The sequence below is a fragment of the Clupea harengus genome, unplaced genomic scaffold (genome assembly GCF_900700415.2).
Source record: "Clupea harengus unplaced genomic scaffold, Ch_v2.0.2, whole genome shotgun sequence".
NCBI classification, from domain to species: Eukaryota; Metazoa; Chordata; class Actinopteri; order Clupeiformes; family Clupeidae; genus Clupea; species Clupea harengus.
The window spans coordinates 27,137-50,311 of record NW_024879811.1 but is presented as its reverse complement, the minus strand read 5'-3'; the positions used below and the strand labels follow the sequence as shown (position 1 = coordinate 50,311).

Genomic DNA, 23,175 nt, shown 5'->3' with positions numbered 1-23,175 from the left:
CTCGTAATAAGAGTTTCATTATTTAATAGCCACACCTTGTATGTCATGTGAGGCATTTTAAACTTTTTAGAGAATAGCAACACACAGGCATGAAAACAGGTCAGGGGTGAAAAAGGTGAGAAGGATATTACCCCTCTAGGGGGGTCCGGGGGCATGCTCCCCCGTAAGAATTTTTTTAATATTCCATATTTTAAAGCATCAATCTGATGCATTTAGAGATGCTTTTTTTGCCAACCTGGGGAGAGCTGGAGAAACTTAACTTCAGCCATGAGTCCAAAATTATTATGGCCTCCTTACTAAGTATTATGCACTGATGTCACTGGGTCTAACATACAGTATAAGAGGCACAATGTGGTAAGGGCACCACAAATGGCTTAATGCATAGCCCCCACAAGAGATGGTGGACATGCTGTAACTTAACTTGTCTACTCTTCCATCATGATTGACAGCCAATACAATGTTATGTAATTCAGATTTTAATTAGGGCTGTCAATAGATACAAAACAATTAACTAATTCATCTCACATTTTGAAATGCATTAATCTAAATTAATCGTGATTAAAAGTTTGTTTGACTTCTAAAGACTAAATCTTATAAATTAACGAGTAATCACTTTCAGACAGCGTGTATTTTAGACACTGTTGTTTAATTGTATTTTTTTTTAACACAAAACTACACGCAGAACTGTGTTTTTAAAGAGGCTCAGGCCTATAACTCATACCTATAAAGTGCCAGCCAGGTACAGACTGTGTGCCGCGCAGGGTAGATGTTAAAATGGAAGTAGCCTAGCAGCTGCCAACATAATACGGGCACTATCAGTGCCTAAAGTGGTCAGTTTGCCACTTATCTCCCATCTGTTTGAGACGTCGATGAATTCCTCTGCACAGTCCTTCGCTGTATGTCGCAAATGTTTTATTTTTTTTACTTCCAATGCAAAATATCTCAATTTCCATACATTGTCAATAACATGAGCTGTGACACCCAGGTAATTGTCATTTCTGACTGACGTCCAGTTGTCACCAGTAGGGGCGACGCTGGCAGCTTGTTCGAGGAGCTGAATTTTTCGTGCTCTCTCGCCGTCATACAAGGAATGTATGCGACGGTAAATCGTAAGAATTGTCCCCTGAAGCAATTCGAATCACCTCAGACAGCCCACCGTCCTCAACTATGTTGATGGGCCGACAGTCACCGGCAACCTAAACTGCGTAAGCGTTGGTAACCTTTTCACGGACTGGTCTAGTTATTTCAGTGAAGTCGTGGAGTGTGGGTTGGCGACCATCTAACCTCGGACTGCTTTCTGTCGGGTGCTTTGCATTAAGGTGATAACTTAAAGACGAGCTGCTTCTGTGATAGCTAAATTCAGCTTGACACATGCTACATACAACTTTAGTTTTGTCGGTTGTTCCGTCATTTTTACTCTTAAACAGAAACTTTCCGCCCAACAATCCCTCTGCTCTCTCCATCTTCAACTACCGTCTCTGTCTCTCCTATTCCTGACTGCAGGCACGCGGCGGTTTCGTGTCATGTGTCAATGCACATCGGAAGTAAACAAAGTTGCGTTAACTGCCTTAAAATATTTTATCGCATTAATCTCGGCCACAATAATCTCATAGATTAACGCGTTAACTTTGACAGCCCTAATTTTAATACATTTTATTGGCAAAGATAACAATTTACATTACAGTTCGTAATACTCTCAGAACCAGATCATTTTTTCTTCTTTGCCTGAACCACCAGTGTCTTCATGGCCCGCTTTTGCTGTTTTGCCACGTCTCAGCCTCGCCCCTTTCTCTTCTTCAGGAGGCGTGCTTTTAGCTTCTGATGGTGGTCTGCACTGGTGATGCAAGGCAACTTCGCGTTAATATTTCCATGCACTCGCGCTCCCTTCTGGCACGCGCACCTGTTCGCAGTTCACTGAATATGAATACCTACACCCCCCCCCCCCCCTCCCCCAAAAAAAACATTTCTCATCGAATCTACACGATTCACGTAGGTCACCTATTTTGGTTTCAAAACGGCGAATTTCGCCGAAAGGTGAGGGATTTTCATGCCTGAACACAGCTTTGTAATATTTTTAGTCTTGATATACATTTACCTGATATTTTGCAGTGTACACTGCGGGTTCTTCTTTAGGTCTAAAAGCAGTTTGACTCCTGATTCCCCTGGATCATTTCCTCTGAGATCCAGCTCTCTGAGATGATTGGGATTTAACCTCAAGGCTGAAGCCAGACTAGCATAGCCCTCCTCTGTGATACTGCAGTCTGAGAGTCTAAAGTCATAATATAGTCATAATTTAGTCAAGGCAAACACAACAAGACTTTTACAGTGCATTTAAAGTGAGAACATTTTTGTAGCCAAATTGAAGGAATCAGCAGTTTACGACGTGAGGTATATTGGATGACAGAGCATTTGAAAGGTTGGAAATAATGCACACTGAGGTGGTAGTACCGTCCAAAACGCAGTTCACATTCTAAATGCATGGTGCTATGGTCAAGGTCCCATTGTTAGTCAAATTATTTTGAAACATATACTCAGATATAAACTTGTCTGAGTCCTCCAGATTTTCCATGAAACAGTTCGTGATCTTGTGGTTTTCTGATACTCTAAACATTTTATTTTCATCTGAGCATTTGTCCCAAACTATACTAAGTTTTGTATGTCAACATAGTCTATGTATGTCTAAAACTTTATATGATTTTAGAAAGTGTGTAAGAAACACTGTTCATCTGTTTGCTATAATGGGGATACTTTTCGCTAAAGTATATTTCATCGAGTAATGAAAAAAGTACAAATGATCCCACAGAACCCATCACTAGGGAAAGCTGAAGAAACTAAATGTCTTACCTGAGTGTCTCCAGTGCACAGTTTGGGTTCTTTAGTCCACTACAGAGTTCTTGGACCCCAATATCTCCAATACTGTTGTCACTGAGATCCACATTTTTCAGTTTTGAAGATGGTTTGCTGAGGATACATGCCAGTGCTGTACAGCTCCTTTCAGTGAGCCCACAGCTATTGAGCCTTAAGGGGAAAACATTGATTTAATCCACCCCCCTCTAGTGACTGAAATGTCTAATAGCAGTAGAATATTTCATGTGAATTTATTATTTGATTGCTCAAAATGGGCATTAACAAGTTGGTTGGAAACCCAGCTAGTGTCATTAACCCCTCCCTTTCTGAGAATACACACTGCCATCATACTTACTGAGCCTTCTGAGATTCCTCCACTACTGGCTGCAGCCTTAGGAGACCTTCATCAGATCTGATGTACTTCTTCAAGTCAAACTCATCCAGCTTCTGTTCTGATGTCAGCAGCACAAACACTAGAGCTGACCACTGGGCAGGTGAGAGTTCAGCTCCAGAAAGTGTCCCAGCACTCAGGAAGCTCTGGACCTCTTCCACTAAGGAGTGATCATTGAGTTCATGCAGGCAGTGGAAGAGGTTGATGACCCTTTCTGATGAAGGAACCTCCCTGATCTTTTCCTTAATGTAACTGATTGTTTCTTCATTGCCCATCTGATTTTGTCCTCTCTGTAGTAGGCCATGCAGGAGGGTCTGGTTAGACTCCAGAGAGAGGCCAAGAAGGAAACGGAGAAATAGGTCTAAGCGTCCATCTTCATGCTCCAAAGCTTTGTCCACGGCACTCTTGTGTAAGATGATCATGGATTCCTCCATTGAAGGAGACACATTCAATATCCTTTTCCAAAGAGTAAGGGATTTTTCAGGAGCTTGGTGTCTGGATATTATGTCTTTCCCTTTAACTGCCATCATCAAAAACACATACAAAGCTGCAAGATACTCCTGGACACTTAAATGCACAAAGCAGAAAACCTTTCCTTGATAAAGCCCTGATTCTTCTTGAAAGATCTGGGAGCAGATGCCAGAGCATACTGCTGCCTCTCTGACATCAATGCCAGACTCTTTTAGGTCTTCTTCATAGAAAATCAGATTACCCTTCTCTAACTGTTCATATGCCAACTTTCCAAGACCAAGGATAACTTTCTGGTTCCACTGTGGATCAAGGTCCTGCACATTTTCAAACTTTAAGCTCCTCTGTTTGGTTTGGAAAATAAGGAAATAGGTATACATCTCTGTCAAAGTCTTTGGAATCTGTCCACCTCCTGAAGAGCCAAGAATCACTGCAAGAACAGTAGCAGCAATCCAGCAGAACACTGGTATGTGGCACATAATGTGGAGGCTCCTTGATAATTTGACGTGAGAGACGACTCTGCTGGCAAGATTCTGATCACTGATCCTCTTCCTGAAGTACTCCTCCTTCTGTGGGTCATTGAACCCTTGTACCTCTGTGACCCGGTCAACACACTCAGGAGGGATTTTATTGGCTGCTGCTGGTCGAGAGGTAATCCAAAGTAAAGCAGAGGGGAGCAGATTACCCTTGATGACATTTGTCAGGAGTACGTCCAATGAGGTGACCTTTGTCACATCAGTCAAACTTTCATTATTCTGAAAGTCTAGTTGGAGTCGACATTCATCCAAACCATCACAGATGAACAACACTTTGCACTTCCCTTGGCTGGGAAAAGTTGACTGCTTTATTTCTGTGAAGAAGTGGTGGAGGAGATCCATCAAAGAGAGCTGTTTTTCTCTCATGAGGTTGAGCTCCCTAAACAGCAGTGGAAATATGAAGTGGATATCCTGGTTTTCTTTTCCCTCTGCCCAGTCCAGGATGAACTTCTGAACTGAAACAGTTTTACCAATGCCAGCAACTCCTTTTGTGACGACACTTCTGATTGGTTTGTCTTGGCCAGGTAAGGGTTTAAAGATGTCACTGCATTTGATTGATGTCTCCTGTCCAGCTGGTCTCTTGGATCTTGACTCAATCTGTCTGACTTCATGCTCTTCATTTACTTTTCCACTTCCTCCCTCTGTGATGTAGACCTCTGTGTAGACCTTGTCTAGAAGAGCAGAGCTTCCTTGCTTGCGTATTCCTTCAAACACACTCTGGTACTTGTTCTTGAGATTTCTTTTTAGCTCAGTCTGACAAACTACGTCCAGCTCATCTATTTCACAAAATATTAAAACATAATAATGTTTTGTAAGCCACTGACACCAAAATGTAATAATTACTTTGTTGCTAATGCAGCTACAAATCAATACAAATGCGAGAAGGAAGAATTCTTACTTTGATGCAGTTTGTCAGCGAGATCTTTCAGCTTCATATTCTTAAGGAAGTGCAGTGCCATCTTCAGAGCCCCTTCTCTGACATCACTCTCATTCTCCTCTTTACTCTCAAAGTTCTCTTGGTAATCTGGACTCAGCATCCTCTTGAATGTCTTCAGTTCATTCTTCACAAAGGTGATGATCTTCTCCTCTAACACCTAAAGTACAAATATTTGGTCACACTTTGCATTGCATGAATCTTGTTAAATGGTCATTATGCCATAGAACCATAGTACCAGAACATTTACAGACTGTACTTATGTTTATCTCAACCTTAATGGTAGCACTTTAGTTAAAAGGTGCCCTAATAAGCATTTTAGAACTCATTCATAAACACTGAATAATGTGTTTTTTAAGACCTTATATCAGTAATCATCAACTGATAAAATGTTTATAATGGAAGAAATTACACTGTATTGACTTGGGGAAAAATATGACAGCAAGAACTACTCATGTTATGGGTTTATCATAGTACACAGTTAATCATCACACATAGTTTATCCATGACACAAGCATTGTTTGTGTCAATATGTTGTTTATGTTATGGAAGATCAGTGTTTCCCCTACCGTTATATTAGGGGGGCGCCCCGCCCCCCCAACGGCACCCCCCGCCCCCCCTGGAAGGTCAAGTTAATTTTGTTCAATTTTATTTTCTATAAAGCGCCAGATCACAACGGAAGTAATTTAAGGTTACCTTTCCTATAGAACAGGTCTATAGCTTGTTCTTTTATTAAACAAAATAAATAGCCTCATGTTATTTATCTTATTTACACGACGGCATGTAATTTCTGTCTCTACATGGTCGCGCATTTACAATTCTCTGCTCTCTGTATCGCGCATGGCGGAGTTCCGCCGCGATGCGCACAAACACACACACACAGACACGTGCGCGCACACACAGGTGAGCACGCTCCCACCAGCGGAGATAATTGGGCTTAAGAATCAGTGCACAGCTACGGACACGTTTAAGCTTTAAAAAACTAATATCCAGGCGTTCATGAATCCGGCAGAGATCTTTTCCTAGGTAGGGTCGACAATGAGGCCCAGTGAGAATGGCTAAAACAGACGTGGAAACAGAACGTACGTACAGAATGTCCGCACCGAAAATTCAGATATAGATCTGGCTTCCATTTTTTATCATTTTCCGTGAGTTGTGCGTGGCCCTTTTTACATAGAGTCTGGTAATAAATCTATGAAATGTAACGAAAATTATTTATTTTGCTGTGAATAATGAAGGAAGCAATAAATCCGATTATTTGCCAAACCCTCAAGAGCTGTTGCCATGGAGATATAACGTTACTTTCTGTTTGAAGACAAGGTAGCAGCTAGTGTTGAAGAATGGATGACTTGAAATTGGACGACTTGAAATTAATATATGAAATTGAACATCAACACCTATACGGATAAAATAAATAAACAAGGATAGCAAAACAGATTGATAAGCAATGAGAACGGCAGAAACACAGGCAGGACGTCAGATGACGAGACAGATCATAGTGACACAGGCTGTTTTTTTTTTTCGTCATATGAAGGCTGAGACATTCATAACATTTTAATCAGTCTCACTGGTCCTTTTGTAATGCCAACATGTGCACTTCGTTGTGGATAAGTAAAGCCTATTTTGCTAAATGTTTGTAGTCCTGGTAATCTTTTGTTTGGCATATTGGTGAGGTTATTAAGAGGACCATTTCTCAATCGTTTTGTTCTTGATTAATTAATGTTTGTTTTTTCAACAAATAACTCAATTATAATTACAAAGAGCACAATTCACAACGTTGTATCGCAACTTTCACAAAAACCTAAAAATAAAAACTTTCATCGCAACTTTTTGGAAAAGCTCCTGCGAAATCAGGAAATTTGGGCCGCAAATATCTCAAAAAATGTTCTTCCACAAGCCCAGAAAGATACACCACTGCAGCGACAAAAGCTGCACACTTTGTGGATACATCGTTCAGTTGTTATATTGACTGCTGTCGATGGCCATGCCACGCCGCGCACTGTGCCGCCCCCCCCCCCCCCAAAGCTGTAAACCTAGGGGAAACACTGAAGATGTTATGTCACCTAGTGAATACTGACATATGCTCTTCATAAACACATATGTTGCTTTTTAAACATGTTTTAAATGTTTATGAAAGTGATTTAAAATGTTTTCTCATTTAGTTACCCTTCAACTAAAGTGTTATTGTGCAAAGTATCAATATGCTACTACTTAATGATACTCAGCATGATCAATTATACAACACTGCTCTTTTGTAGTGTTGCTACAATGTTAGAAGGCATCTGTAGAAAAGTGATGCAGCTTTTCACTTAGTTCACTCTTCACTGGGATTGATCTAGGCTATGATGTAGCAGTAGCCATTGGGTTTACTGTGAGATAAGTCTGCTTTAACTGCTGCTTCTACTCTACAGATTGACTTGTAGTAGAGACATGATGTAGCAGTAGCCATTACTGTGATATAAGTCTGCTTTAACTGCTGCTTCTACTCTAGAGATTGACTTGTAGTAGAGACATGCAGCCTGAATGTACAGGCCTGATTCTAGTCAGGTGAATCTTGGGAGGAAGTAATGAGATTCAAAAGCATTACAAGGCAGTACATGTGCATGAAGTCCATCAATAATATAGAATATTTAAAATAATCTAAGCAAATAACTTTTGGAGAAAATGGCTTAGCCCTTCTGATAGGGAAAGGATAAGGAGCCGTATGTGAGCCATGACTATACAATAAGTGCTCTGTGAAATTAACACAAGGATCATTTTATATTAACATGTCTATCCTAAAGACATACAAATATCAAATGTTAAATCATATCACTGCAGCAATATTCATTATCATTACTGCTGATTAGGGATGCACGATATTGAATTTTAGCCGATATGCCGATATTTACAAGCTCATTTTGGCCGATTGCCGATGCCGATACCGATATATACACCTCAGCTTTTTAATTATTGAAAAGTCTCTCCTGTACTAGAATTAATCTGTTATTATGATAGGGTATTGCTGTAGATACAGTACATTAAAAACTTGATTTGTATCATTTTAGAAATAGACATTCACTCATGAAAACTATTGAAATGATTTCAAATATGGCAGATTTATTTATATTTTCACGTCACAATGTTCATACTTGAACAGTACCTCCTTGAACAACTACACTCTGGAAATGCAACTTGGCTAACTTGGCAAGCTAACGTTGGTTAACTGACTTCCAGTTTCATAACATCCCTTCTATGATTTCTAGACTAATCTATGTAAGGTTATTGCCAAGTTAGCTATATAAATTCCATATATGCAAAAGTAAGCCATGTACAGATAGCGTGGGCTCGTGACATAACGTTTCACATCCCATCAAATGAGATCATCAACTTCGCTGGTGTCACGTAGCATGCAAGCTAACTAGCTAGTGTTGTCTAGCTAACTAGCAACTTATTAACTTCTATTAGCGCGCGACAGGTAATGTTGCAAAGCGTTGCACGCGGGTGGTCTGCATCTATGCATGCAACCTACGTTACGGCCAAGCTGTCGTCTCCTCTTCCATCTCCTGAAAAGTTTCCTGACAAATAGCATGTCAACATCCTCTGATACTGTGAAGTACTGCCACACAGCCGACGTGTTGAATTACGTTGTTGGCGCTCATAGTAACCAAAACATTTGCTTCCCGTGCGCATAATTTAAACGTCACCTTATCGGCCAGGTACATCGGCAGAAATTTTCACATCTGCAGATGCTGATAATTATGTTTTTAAGCTTTTATCTGCAGATACCGATGTCGTGCCGATATTATCGTGCATCCTTACTGCTGATTATGTCTGTGTTTGCTGCATATGATCTGTATCCATTATCATTATTGATGAGTACGTGTGTGTTTGCTGCAGATGAACTGTATTCATTATAATTATTGATGAGTATGTCTGTGTTTGCTGCATATGAACTGTATTCATTATCATTATTGATGAGTATGTCTGTGTTTGCTACATATGAACTGTATTCATTATCATTATTGATGAGTATGTCTGTGTTTGCTGCATATGAACTGTATTCATTATCATTATTGATGAGTAGGGGAGAGCGGGGTAATGTGAGACATTTTTTACATTTGCTCTCCTCTAGGCGAGCTAAATTGATATATCAGTAAAATGTACACATTTCCCATTAATTCAGGATGTCTCCTAGCAATTGAAATTAGCAGAATATCTTCAGGACAAAGGGCAGTGAAAATATGATTGTTTTAAAAAAAGTGGTCTTGTGCCTCACTTTACCCCAGCATAGGGGTAAAGTGAGACAGACCAGAGAAATCAAGGGGGTAAAGTGAACCACTTACTTTTTCCACTTTATAACTACCATAACAACACATGTTGTAACAGTAAGAATCCTGACAGCTCGATTGACAACCACACATTCAAAAACTAATATCGGACTAGTAACAGAATCAAGGGGATTGGTCAATTAAGCACATTTTTTTAAACACTTGAAAGTAACTCCGAACAAAATTATATACAACATAATATAATTCAAAATGTTTTTGTTAACATTCAAATGACAGATAAAACCAGTTAGATTAGAACACAGTCATGGGACCATAATCAGAACCAGCTAGAACTGCCTGGGACTCAGAACACAGGACTAGACCCACCTGGATTAGAACATCAGCCTCATACTCATTTTGTATTTTGTTGCAAAGTTAACTAGGACAAAGTCACCCACGGACAGATCTGTGTTTCCAGGATCACTTTTCTCATCCTCAGAGCTCTCTTTGTCAAACTCATCATCAAGTGGGACAGGGACAACACTCTCCTCAGACCCGCTATCTATGATTTTCTTTTTGGGTGCTTTCTTTTTCGGTTTTCCCTTTTCTTTGCTATTTTGCTTTTTTCCTGACAGTTTCTTTTGTCTCTCCTCATAAATCAAATCAAATCAAACTTTATTTGTACGGCGCATTTCATACAAGGAGGTAAGACAATGCGCCTCACAGTAGGAAAGAAAGGGGGAGGTTTACAAACACTTGTAAAAAAACACAGATTTTCCAGAGATAAATAAACAGGAAATAACGTACTAACCGCACTGGCACCATAAAGGACTACTCAGCACGGTCATCGTCAAAACTAAGAGACATGAGCCTTTTCTATTGTCTGCTTCTCAGGAGTATCAGTTAGGATGGCTGTCTTCACACGCTTTCTTTTGGTTTGTGCTCTGGGGGGACATTTGGGAAGTGGTAGGATTTCACGAGGAGACACATATCCAGGTCGGTTGGGAACACATGGCACATCTGAGTCAGCTGGCAAGCACATCCATGTGGACCACGCGCAGTGGATGGACCTGCATCAGCGAGTGGATCATCTGCAGCAGGTGGTTCATCTGCAGGTGGTTCATTTGCAGGGATTGGACCTTCTGGATCATCTGCAGGGGGTGGATCATCTGCAGGGTGTGAACCATCCGGATCATCTGAAGTGGATGGACCACTTGGATCATCTGAAGTGGATGGACCAGTGGATGCAGGCTGCAGCTCAGGATTTGGCCGGTCTGACACCATGGATATGGTGCAAACGCTTCCTCAGGGAAAATATCTCTGTTATATGGGAAAATCCCAGTGGACCTGAATCCAGAAGTGATATTCCGTGGTGTCACAGCTGACAAGAAGGCCTCATTCACAAGTCCTGCAATCTGGTAGATGGGGACTGTTTTGCCAGGGTTAGATCTCTCTCCACAGTGTCTCACTTTACCCCACAGCATTTGTCTCACTTTACCCCACAGCCACTTTTTTAGAAAAAACAACATCTCTTAGCAATTCAGGCTTATCTTCACTAGCATCAATCACATGGTTTTATATGTTGGAAGTTCATCAACATGTATGATATAAGTTTTTCTACCTGAATCAATTTGCTTTGACACAACAGTTGATTAAGTTCACATCAAGAAAATTTACTTTTACATGCAAAAAACACATTTTTGTGAAAAAACATACTTTCCACAGCACCAGCACCAACCTCTCCTTCATGGCAAGGGGAGAATGGGAGGGGCTTGAAAACATAATGGTCACATGACCACAAATGTGTTCCGTTGCCTAGATACAGGGGGTGTCTCACATTACCCGGTGTCCCACATTACCCCGCTCTCCCCTACGTCTGTGTTTGCTGCATATGAACTGTATTCTTTCCCCCAGCATGCTCTCTTCTGTGCAGAGGTGTAAAAAGTACTGAAATGTTGTACTCAAGTAAAAGTACAATTACTTTGATGAAATTTTACTTAAGTACAAGTAAAATTACCCATCTAAAAATCTACTCAAGTAAAAGTAAAAAGTAGTTAATTTAAAATGTACTTTAAGTAAAAGTTACTTAGTTACTTTCAACAACTTGATGGGGGCCGCTCCTATATAGTGCAAAAAAGGACAAGGAGTCATAAATCCAATACAAAAACGAGTTATTTTTAATTAAAGGAGAATCTTTAGGAATATAGGTGCAATGACATTAAACATGTTAAACATTAAACATGTCAACACAACATTTAAGAACTTTTGGGAGGACATGAACCACATGACAGCTAAAATAAAAAGTTAAAATGCCGCTGCCGCTGCCCCACTGTAAACTTTGGTTACTTTACTTATGTCCATCTTTGGAACATTAGTCTACAAACTTCTTGTTGAGTTTGAGCAGCAGCTGATTTTCAAGGTGAGTAGAGTTCATCCGGGCTCGCTTTGTATTGAACAGCAATCCAGCACAGCTGAAGAGTCGCTCGCAGGCGGCCGAGGCAGGTAGGCCAGTATTGAGTTTCCGGGACAGTTTTTTGATATTCTGAAAGGCGTTCAGCAGATCCATATTGACTGAGACACAGGCTAGGTACCCTTCTAACTCCCCTGTACCTTCTGACCTTTTGGACTTCATTGAGGAAAATAAATCATCTTCATCTGATGAATGTTGTCTAACTTGCTTCAGCCTCTACCATCCGGTCAAGGTGTTGTCTGACATAGACTAGACCTGTAGAATGACAAACAACATTTCTGACAATTAAGTATTGAGCTGCCATCAAGAGTGCATCATAATACAGAAATAGCTATAAATAGCAACTTGAGATGACAGACCTACAGTGGATATATACAGAATTATAGCATTATTTTCTATTTCTACATGCATCACAATTCATAATCCTCAATTCTTGCTAACCGAGACCCCTGAGCATGAACATGAAAGACCTGCACGTTGCAAAGCCACCACTTATCTGACTAAACATCGTGATAAATTCCAGATAACGACATACACATTGACTTGTCCAACTGTCTGACAACGATGGTGTGCGCATTCACGTTGCTCTGTTTCAAGGCATGGGAGCCAGCCAAATGATTAGTTTATGAGGTGTATTTCATTGCTGATGACTGATCTGCAGTCTTTAACACAATATGAGAGACTGAACATAATAATGCTATGACCTGAAACGAATGGAAGACAGGAATGGAATTATTATTAGTCTATTGGATGACGGCTGTCGACGTTAGCATACTCAGAGCGGTTGCAAGTGCTAGCCAAAATGAGGCTACTAGTGCCATGAAACGCATATTTTGCTTAATGGAGCAAAGCTCACTAAACGACAAAAATGCTGTCTGAACTACTAATGGAAAGGGACAAATACTGTACTTACCAACACATGCTTGCGCAGATTTGAAGATGAATTTTTATAAGCAGAACGTTCTGACTGGCGGGTTAGGCACAGTTTACACAGCATTATATAGCTGTTGCCTCTTTTACGTTGGAAGGCAAACTGCTTGCTGAGATGTGGCCACGGGTTTTCTTCATCTTCTTTCATTTCAACTGGCGGAAAGTTCGGTGCTTCAGCTTGTTGGTTGACCGCAGCTTGTTGGCAGTCCGCACTATCATCTTCCTCCATCTCTATCTCTCGTGACTCGGCAACGGTGCCTTGCATCGACTCCATCATCCACTCTATGCAGCATCCACCACTGCAGCGAGAATTGTCGTGCGCGATTCCCACCTTGAACTATGTTTTTTTTTTTTTTACTCAGTAACGGATGTAATTTCCAATGTAGCGAAGTACAATACTTCAGTCAAAATCTACTTAAGTAAAAGTAAAATTACCGATTTCAAAAAACACTTAAAAATTACAAAGTACACAAAAAAACTACTCAATTACAGTAACGTGATTAAATGTAATTAGTTACTTTACACCTCTGCGTTGTGTGTACTTGTCTCTATTCCTGTGAACTAACAGCTACAGTCCTACACATCCACTGCAGTCTGATATTCCCCATCCACTTTAGTTATGATCAGTATTGTCAACTCTGGGCATCTTCAGTATAGCAGTACTGCATCCAAACCTGGAATATGTGTTTCAGGTCCTCCTGTTGAGACTTGGTAAACGGGTCACTGACAGCATCTGGGTCCCATTCCTGCATCTGGCCTCTGTGTATAAAGCATTGAGTGGATAACAGCATTAAAGCCTGAAAGTGGGATACATTAGGTGCACAACAAGCCCCATGTTAATTCAGTGCTGCTGTGTATGGTGCCTTGTTCAAAAATGTAATTGTATGAGTCTCTCAACATTCTATGTGCTGATTTATTTAACCCTTGAATACATAATGTTCAATGGAGTTGGCACATTCTACACAACACATTTACAGGCTGGTAGGCTTCTATTGTATAATGATTGCCTTCACCCCTCTATCCAGTGTCCATAAGGCAAGGGGTGTCTGACAGGCTTCTAGTGTATAATTATTGCCTTCACCCCTCTATCCAGTGTCCATAAGGCAAGGGGTGTCTGATAGGCTTCTATTGTGTAATTCTCGCCTTCGCCTTTCTATCCAGTGGTGTCCAAGTACTTCTCTGATACAGCAAGCAAGACCCAGCTTAGGTCATCAACATGAGTGTAAATGAAAGAACGCCTTAATCTTTGTTCTGTAGTGTGAATGAGCCATCATACGTGTGTATTTGCTTAGATTTACCTTGATGCATCAGTGTAATCTGCATTCTGGAAGTTGATCATGCGATTCACTGACATGTCACTCTTCATGGACACACAAGTGGGCACAGGTGATGGAGGTCTGTCCTCATGGATGAGGCTCCTGTATAGAACATTATGAATTCACACAGTTTATTTCAAATGTGTGTTTTAAATGTGTGTTTTAATTGTGTGTGTTTCAAATGTGTGTTTCGAATGTGTGTTTTAAATGTGTGGGGTATTAATGTGCGTTTTAAATGTGTGATTTAAATGTGTGGTATTAATGTGCGTTTTAAATGCGTGTTTCAAATGTGTGGTATTAATGTGCGTTTTAAATGTTTGTTTCAAATGTGTGTTTCAAATGTGTGGTTTTAACGTGCGTTTCAAATGTGTGTTTTAGATGTGTGTTTCAAATGTGTGTTTTAAATGTGTATTTCAAATGTGTGTTTCAAATGTGTGGTATTAACGTGCGTTTCAAATGTGTGTTTTAAATGTGTGTTTCAAATGTGTGTTTCAAATGTGTGTTTTAAATGTGTGTTTAAAATGTGTGTTTCAAATGCGTGGTATTAACGTGCGTTTCAAATGTGTGTTTTAAATGTGTGTTTTAAATGTGTGTTTCAAATGTGTGTTTTAAATGTGTGTTTTAAATGTGTGTTTCAAATGTGTGTTTCAAATGTGTGTTTCAAATGTGTGGTATTAACGTGCGTTTCAAATGTGTGTTTTAAATGTGTGTTTCAAATGTGTGTTTTATATGTTTGTTTCAAATGTGTGGTATTAATGTGCGTTTCAAATGTGTGTTTTAAAAGTGTGTTTCCAATGTGTGTTTTAAATGTGTTTCCAATGTGTGTTTTAAATGTGTGTTTTAAATGTGTGTTTAAAATAAGGCAAGGGGTGTGTGATAGGCTTCTATTGTATAATTCTTGCCTTCGCCCCTCTATCCAGTGTCCAAGTACTTCTCTGATACAGCAAGCAAGACCCAGCTTAGGTCAACAACATGAGTGTAAATGAAAGAATGCCTTAATCATTTTTTTGTAGGTGTGAATGAGCCGTCATACATGTTTATTTGATTGGATTTACCTTGATGCATCAGTGTAATCTGCATTCTTGAAGTTGATAAAGCGATCCACTGACTCGTCACTCTTCATGGACACACAAGTGGGCACAGGTGATGTAGGTCTCTCCTGATGGATGAGGCTCCTGTGTAGAACATTATGAATTAACACAGTTTATATCAAATGTTTGTTTCAAATGTTTGTTTCAAATGTGTGTTTTAAATGTGTATTTTAAATGTGTGTTTCAAATGTGTGTTTTAAATGTGTGTTTCAAATGTGTGGTATTAATGTGCGTTTCAAATGTGTGTTTTAAATGTTTGTTTCAAATGTGTGTTTTAATTGTGTGTTTCAAATGTGTGTTTTGAATGTGTGTTTTAAATGTGTGTTTTAAATGTGTGTTCCTGTGCTCAGTCCACTTTCCAGGGTTTACCTGAACTATATGTGTCTTTGGATACAAGGGAGAGTATTCTTTACCTGAACTATATGTCTCTATGGATAAAAGCGTCTCCTAAATGAATAACTGCGATGTGCGTTTGGAACTGTTATCTAAATATGTCAACTAAACATTAATTGTGTTCTATTGTCACTGGAAAAGCAAAATAAGTGAAAAGAGGGAATGGCAGTCAGTGTGGAAGAACTTTCCTTTTTAAAGGAGGGATTTAGATTTGACAGCATTGAGCTGGTCTGCTGTGTTAGTGTGGCTATGACCTCTCAGGGGGATCAGAGTTTAGAAATGAGAATCTAGGCACCAATCATGGAACAGTGAGGAGTGGTTTTGATGATGGCAACTCATTTGATGGCATGTCCCTGTGTTAGAAAAACACACTGCATGTTCACCTACTTGATAATGTGTTATATGGATGACACTGAAAATCACACAGGCCTCTGTTGAGGTACAGACTGTTATGCTCAATCTTTCTCCCATATTCTGTCATCTTAATTAAATGTCTCTAATTAGTTAGCCTTGTGCCTGGGAGTTGACTTTGAAGTGAGCAGGCTTTAAAAAACAGTTCTTACTACTGAAAAGAGGTGAACCCAAAATGCCCTGTAACTATTATGACTATTCAGCGTTTAGAGTTTACACCCGCACATGTACACACACACACACACACACACACACACACACACACACACACACACACACACACACAGAGGTCTACAAATGAATATCACTGCAGTTGTATCAAAGTTACCTTGAAGAGGATTCCTTCACCTTCCCTCCTTCTGAAAGACTCGTTTTGGCTGCTGTTTCCTCCATCCTTACGGGAGGGCTGGTATCGTAAAACCCTCACTGTTGATCATCTAATCTGGCATCATTCATCATCTCAGACCAGGCGTACTGAAGAAGAAGGTACGAGAGTAAAGGGTTTGGTGAGATTTTCATCTTTCTCCATGAAAAAGTTGGCAAAAGCTCAGATGCAGTTGTAGCTCAAACTGGACAGTCTTGAGTCTGTATACTAATACTCTTCAGACCCTTCGACTTTGCCTACACTGTAACTGTTAGACACCACCACCCACTCTTCAGACCCTTCGACTTTGCCTACACTGTAACTGTTAGACACCACCACCCACTCTTCAGACCCTTCAACTTTGCCCACACTGGTAACTGTAATAAACCACCACCCACTCTTCAGACCCTTCAACTTTGCCTACACTGGTAACTGTAATAAACCACCACCCACTCTTCAGACCCTTCAACTACACTGGTAACTGTTAGACACCACCACCCACTCTTCAGACCCTTCAACTTTGCCTACACTGGTAACTGTAATAAACCACCACCCACTCTTCAGACCGTTCAACTTTGCCTACACTGGTAACTGTAATAAACCACCACCCACTCTTCAGACCCTTCAACTACACTAACTGTTATTGTAGTGGAATGTCAGGCCACTAGGGTGCGCTTGACCATTGAGTAATGACTGATGTACGTAGCTGGAGATAGTTAATAAAGTACATGTGCTGCTGAAGAATACACGCCGTCGTTGCTGTCTGGTCTAACAGAGCTAGTTCACACCATACCATTGTACAGTTATACTTTGTCCCAAACATTTCAGACTCTCTAATATCTGATATGTTGTTACTGGATACTTGTGGGAGTCTCTGTATACCTCTGTATATCTCTGATGTTTCCATGTTCAGTTAGTTATTGATTGATGTATTCATTTAAGCCTCGGAAAACACATTGAGGAATAAGACCCTCATTTACAATGGTGCCGAGGGTACAATGAATAGTTAATACATTGAATTTTTTTTTTTTAAATAAATAAATAAATATGCAAATAAAATAGTATCGGAGTACAAGGGAACGATCATAAATAACAATTTTGAATATTCAGTAAAATACTATGGTTGAGTCAACAGTCACAATCATTGCACGAGAAGTCAGTTGTACATGTGATAAGATTTGAGAATTCTCTTAGTGAAATAAATGAGCACAACCGTAAAGATTTTTGGACCTCATTCCAAATGTAGAGTGCCTTATAACAAAAGGCTGTCTTCCCCAATTTGGTGTTAACATGTGGCAGATATAATGAAAGCCAACTTTGAGAGCGGGTATTGAGGGTATTACAGTTCCAGTGTATGAGAGAGGAGAGATATAGTGGCAATAGCCCAATGATTGTTTTGTAAATGAAGGTCTTCCAATGACCATCCCTTTTTTCAGACAGGGTTGGCCAGCCAACCTTGTTATAGAGAGTACAGTGGTGTGTGCCATAGCGGTCTCCAGTGATAAAACGCAGAGCAGAATGGTATACTTCATCCAGGGTTTTTAGTGTGCTGTGGGATGCATTCCCATAGATTACATCACCATAATCTAAAACTGATTATGAGAAGTTAAGCCAGTTAAGTAAATTGCAGATGACTACCGGAAACCCATCAGAAAGAAAAGCTCTTTCCCAGTCCTTCGACAAGAACACTTGGCTGATGTTTCTATAGTTTGTTAACTTGCCTGTAACCCGGATCACCTCACCTACATGTAGCCTTACTCAGAGCTTACTGGCAACAACTGACAATTTCCTATGAAATGCTGTCAAAAAATGTTGTTTCTTAAATTTCAGCCACCGTATGCACCTGCTACCTTTGAAATAATCCATGTGTCACACTGCAGGCATTTCATCCGTACCCATCTCAGTCATAAATTGTTGTGAGGTACAGACTGAAACTGAGTTTTAAGATTTGATATCATTGTGTTTGAATTTAAAAGACTGCCTGAGTGATGCCATGCGTGCACCAGCCTGTGGACACCCTTTCCATCTTTAAATCCAGACTAAAGACTTTCCTCTTTAGTGCATCCCTTAGTCATGAATAATGCATCACAACCCAGCACCTGTCACAACATACTTCATACTTCTTGTCAGCCATGTTGTTGTGTTTAGCAGCAGTGGGCTACAGACAGCCATGTTGTTGTGTTTAGCAGCAGTGGGCTACAGACAGCCATGTTGTTGTGTTTAGCAGCAGTGGGCTACAGACAGCCATGTTGTTGTGTTTATCATCAGTGGGCTACAGACAGCCGTGTTGTTGTGTTTATCATCAGTGGGCTACAGACAGCCATGTTGTACTGTGTAGGAGGGCCTTTACGGATCCCGGGTACAGCATGCAGCACGTGTTGTATGCGGTATGAGTTGCAGCTGTCACCAGCCATTGTTGTATCCTGCCAGCCACCCTTGCTATCCTTGTAGAACTAAAATTCTCATGCACCATGCCAGCCAACCATAACGAAACATGACTCATCAAAACTAAACACGAACACAATTCCCTTCCATCATACACAGCCTCTTCCTCTCACTCTTCGTCTCCTTCTATATCACATCATGCTAAGATATTAATACTGATATTACCTGCCATATTACATACTGTTAATTGTTTATCTAAATTCATGTTTACTAACCAAGCTCTCTTGTATCTCTTACAGCAGTGTTTCCCAAACTTTTTACAGTTCCGTACCCCTTCAGACATTCAACCTCCAGCTACGTACCCCCCCCCCTCGCATAAATATATATTTGTTTTCATGTTTGTAAGGCCCCCCACCCCCCACCCCCAAAATACACACACACACTCACCACAAGTTAATGAGAAGGGTGTGCTTGAGAGGATGCACATAACTGCAATGTCTGGCTGAATTTGAGAAAGTCTTAAATCGTTTTCCACACAGTCTGTGCCTGTTAGAGCTGAGAACCCACTCTGGTGGCAAAGGGCATCAAAGTCTTTTCACTGAGGTGCGTTGTTATGTCGCGTTTGACAATGTCTGTCACACCGAGTTGATTTGCACACAAAAAAGCTAGTAGCTTGGCTAGCAACAACTGTACTGAGAGCAGACTATGGGCCTTTACATCTAAGAGAGCAGACTATGGGCCTTTACGTCTAAGAGAGCAGACTATGGGCCTTTACGTCTAAGGGGAAGAGAGCAGACTATGGGCCTTTACGTCTAAGAGAGCAGACTATGGGCCTTTACGTCTAAGAGAGCAGACTATGGGCCTTTACGTCTAAGAGAGCAGACTATGGGCCTTTACGTCTAAGGGGAAGAGAGCAGACTATGGGCCTTTACGTCTAAGAGAGCAGACTATGGGCCTTTACGTCTAAGGGGAAGAGAGCAGACTATGGGCCTTTACGTCTAAGAGAGCAGACTATGGGCCTTTACGTCTAAGAGAACAGACTATGGGCCTTTACGTCTAAGGGGAAGAGAGCAGACTATGGGCCTTTACGTCTAAGGGGAAGAGAGCAGACTATGGGCCTTTACGTCTAAGAGAGCAGACTATGGGCCTTTACGTCTAAGGGGAAGAGAGCAGACTATGGGCCTTTACATCTAAGAGAGCAGACTATGGGCCTTTACGTCTAAGAGATCAGACTATGGGCCTTTACGTCTAAGAGATCAGACTATGGGCCTTTACGTCTAAGAGAGCAGACTATGGGCCTTTACGTCTAAGGGGAAGAGAGCAGACTATGGGCCTTTACGTCTAAGAGAGCAGACTATGGGCCTTTACGTCTAAGAGAGCAGACTATGGACCTTTACGTCTAAGAGAGCAGACTATGGACCTTTACGTCTAAGGGGAAGAGAGCAGACTATGGGCCTTTACGTCTAAGGGGAAGAGAGCAGACTATGGGCCTTTACGTCTAAGAGATCAGACTATGGGCCTTTACGTCTAAGAGAGCAGACTATGGACCTTTACGTCTAAGGGGAAGAGAGCAGACTATGGGCCTTTACGTCTAAGGGGAAGAGAGCAGACTATGGGCCTTTACGTCTAAGAGATCAGACTATGGGCCTTTACGTCTAAGAGAGCAGACTATGGGCCTTTACGTCTAAGGGGAAGAGAGCAGACTATGGGCCTTTACGTCTAAGAGATCAGACTATGGGCCTTTACGTCTAAGAGAGCAGACTATGGACCTTTACGTCTAAGGGGAAGAGAGCAGACTATGGGCCTTTACATCTAACAGAGCAGACTATTTCATATTCATGCTTACTAATACTAACCAAGCTCTCTTGTGTCTCTTACAGCGTGACCTTTGCCTACAAATGGTGACAGCTGTGCAAACATTGTTCCTCATCACCATGATCATTAAGTACATTCTTCAACACCATGATCATTAAGTACATTCTTCATCACCATGATCATTAAGTACATATGTGCATTTTAGGCCAACAAGCTCTGCCCACTCACTTTGTCTCTTTCTTCCCCTCCTAATCTAGACTGTCTCTGCTGTGAGATGCTGCTGTAGTCTCTCCACCTGATCTAAACACACACACACACACACACACACACACACACACACACACACACACACACACACACTCCCAGTCTATACTGTCTCCGCTGTGGGATGTTGCTGTAGTCTCTCTACCTGATGTACTTGCAGAAACCCTCTGCCTACATCTACCCACCCCCACCACACTGCCCTCCTACACCTATCCACCCCCACCACACTGCCCCCCTACACCTATCCACCCCCACCACACTGCCCTCCTACACCTATCCACCCCCACCACACTGCCCTCCTACACCTACCCACCCCCACCACACTGCCCCCCTACACCTACCCACCCCCACCACACTGCCCTCCTACACCTACCCACCCCCACCACACTGCCCTCCTACACCTATCCACCCCCACCACACTGTCATGCATTAATTCTACCCCACTCATGATATATCTACATACTCTGTGCTAGCCTATTTACACATAATGCAAATTGTTGACATAGTTTTCTGTTTCACTGCTCTTCTCTATAGTAACCTTATGAGCACACTGTGTTCTAAGCTGTTCTAAAATGCTTGAATCCTCTCTCCCCATTTTATCTAATATTAATTTTATATGCATCATGTATATACCATCTTTAAGTACGTATGTATACTTTATTTATGCTGCCATATGGTAGCATGCTTACCCTGATATGTGTATGAATTCATCTGCCATGCTTCTGATTCTCCCCCCTCCCTCACTCCTCCCTTCCCTTATGCCCATTAATAGGATGTGTACACAGTTAGAACCATTTGTATGTTATTGCCTTAATATCTTACAATACTCATGGAAAGAATCTCATTTTCAGTCCTGTGTGTCACTCCCTCCAGACTGTGTGGCTACCAGTCAAAATATATAGATTTTTTTTTGGTTCGTTTGTTTAATGCAGACTCATCCTACTCAGGCCAGATACGCTGTTTTTGTGCTCAAAGGTTGATCTGGCGTAATGGGTCTCCATCAGTAATGCCATTAGCATTTCCTTTCCTTTACTACTTCTCAAATGTTACACAACCACTGGCAGTAGAACATCACATATTTAAAACGGCTTAAGAGTTCGATACACAGGTCGACACCCTTACTTATCAGTCTGCGTTTCTGAAACAACTTTCTTTACTCTCTCGCTCTCACACATGTAATACAGCCCCATACAAACATCCCCTAAACAAACGCATGACTGGACAAATGTAGCTTTTATTTCTTCCCTTTCTGATGAGGTTGGAAATGTATTATTCTTCCGAAGGCTCCAGAAAATAAATAGTTCAGGCAGCAATAAAGACGAATGACACTGACATCTTTGTCTCTCATTTAGCATGGGGGGAAATGTTACATTCAGTAATCATTTTAAAAGCATTACATTCTTGTATTGTCAAGTTGTCAATAGTAGCGCGAGTTGTTACATTTTGACAGTTGTTATATTGTGGTATTTATTGTGTGTGTTTTTTCCATTATACTGTTCTCAATTATCCAAGATCGTATTTAAAAAAAAATACTCCACGTGCCTTGTTTAATAGTTTCCTATAACAAGACATCCCTTAAAGAACTGTTCTGAAAGTTGCGCTCCCGGTAAACGTAAAGTGAAGTTCAGAAACTCACCCTTTAGCGTAGTTCGATTTTCTTCTGCGCCATTCCACGAGGCAGACACAATTTCCTCTTCTGGAGAAATCGCTTGATTAACTAATCAACTTATTCCAAATTTCCTAGCACGAAATAGTTCATAACGTTTTACTGTCCAACTACTTTACGCTCGTGGTGTAATAGCTGGTTTGCCCTGAAAAATATCTTTGGGTATTTCAGAATATACACTTCTGCTCACAGCACAGACGTCACTTCGGTTTATTTTCACTTTCGCCCCCCGTGTGACGTTAGGTGGATCTGCATATTCCGAGTGTGTGGTGCACGCAGGGAATTCAACAACCTCTCCTGTGTATTAATCAAACCATCTTGAAAATTAACCAATATAATAATGAAAAGTTAACCATTTTGAATATGGACATTCGTATGGAACAGCCAGCCGGTTAGTTTACAAACAAGGCTCTTTCGGTCAGAAATCTAGTAATCTTTTTAGACCACCCAGCGTCTCTGCCTTGGTCTCACCAGTTCCATCGAGGTCTGCTTGAATATTTAGGATCATTGCCTTGCTGCACGTCTCCTTGTCATGGTACCTTCAAGTAGTTTAAAGTGCATGTGAAGTACAATACTGACGTGTTGGAAGTGTACTTGTGGTGGAAATGAATCTATAATTTCATTGGTGAGAGGAAAAATAAAGA

The 23,175-nt window shown here is 40.9% G+C and overlaps 1 protein-coding gene across 1 annotated transcript in view; it reads right to left on the bottom strand.

Annotated features, from left to right (window-relative positions):
* The window catches only part of LOC122128544 (NLR family CARD domain-containing protein 3-like), a 31,744-nt gene extending 8,912 nt beyond the window's left edge, over positions 1 to 22,832 (bottom strand). The window contains exons 1-8 of the mRNA XM_042705159.1: positions 22,502 to 22,832; positions 16,366 to 16,511; positions 15,198 to 15,317; positions 14,125 to 14,244; positions 13,501 to 13,585; positions 5,149 to 5,336; positions 3,203 to 5,101; positions 2,845 to 3,018 (exon numbers count right to left, since the gene is read on the bottom strand). Of these exons, the coding sequence (XP_042561093.1) occupies positions 2,845 to 3,018; positions 3,203 to 5,101; positions 5,149 to 5,336; positions 13,501 to 13,585; positions 14,125 to 14,244; positions 15,198 to 15,317; positions 16,366 to 16,430 (2,651 nt within the window). The 5' untranslated portion in view covers positions 16,431 to 16,511; positions 22,502 to 22,832. The remainder of the gene's footprint in view (positions 1 to 2,844; positions 3,019 to 3,202; positions 5,102 to 5,148; positions 5,337 to 13,500; positions 13,586 to 14,124; positions 14,245 to 15,197; positions 15,318 to 16,365; positions 16,512 to 22,501) is intronic.
* Positions 22,833 to 23,175: the final 343 nt, after the last annotated feature.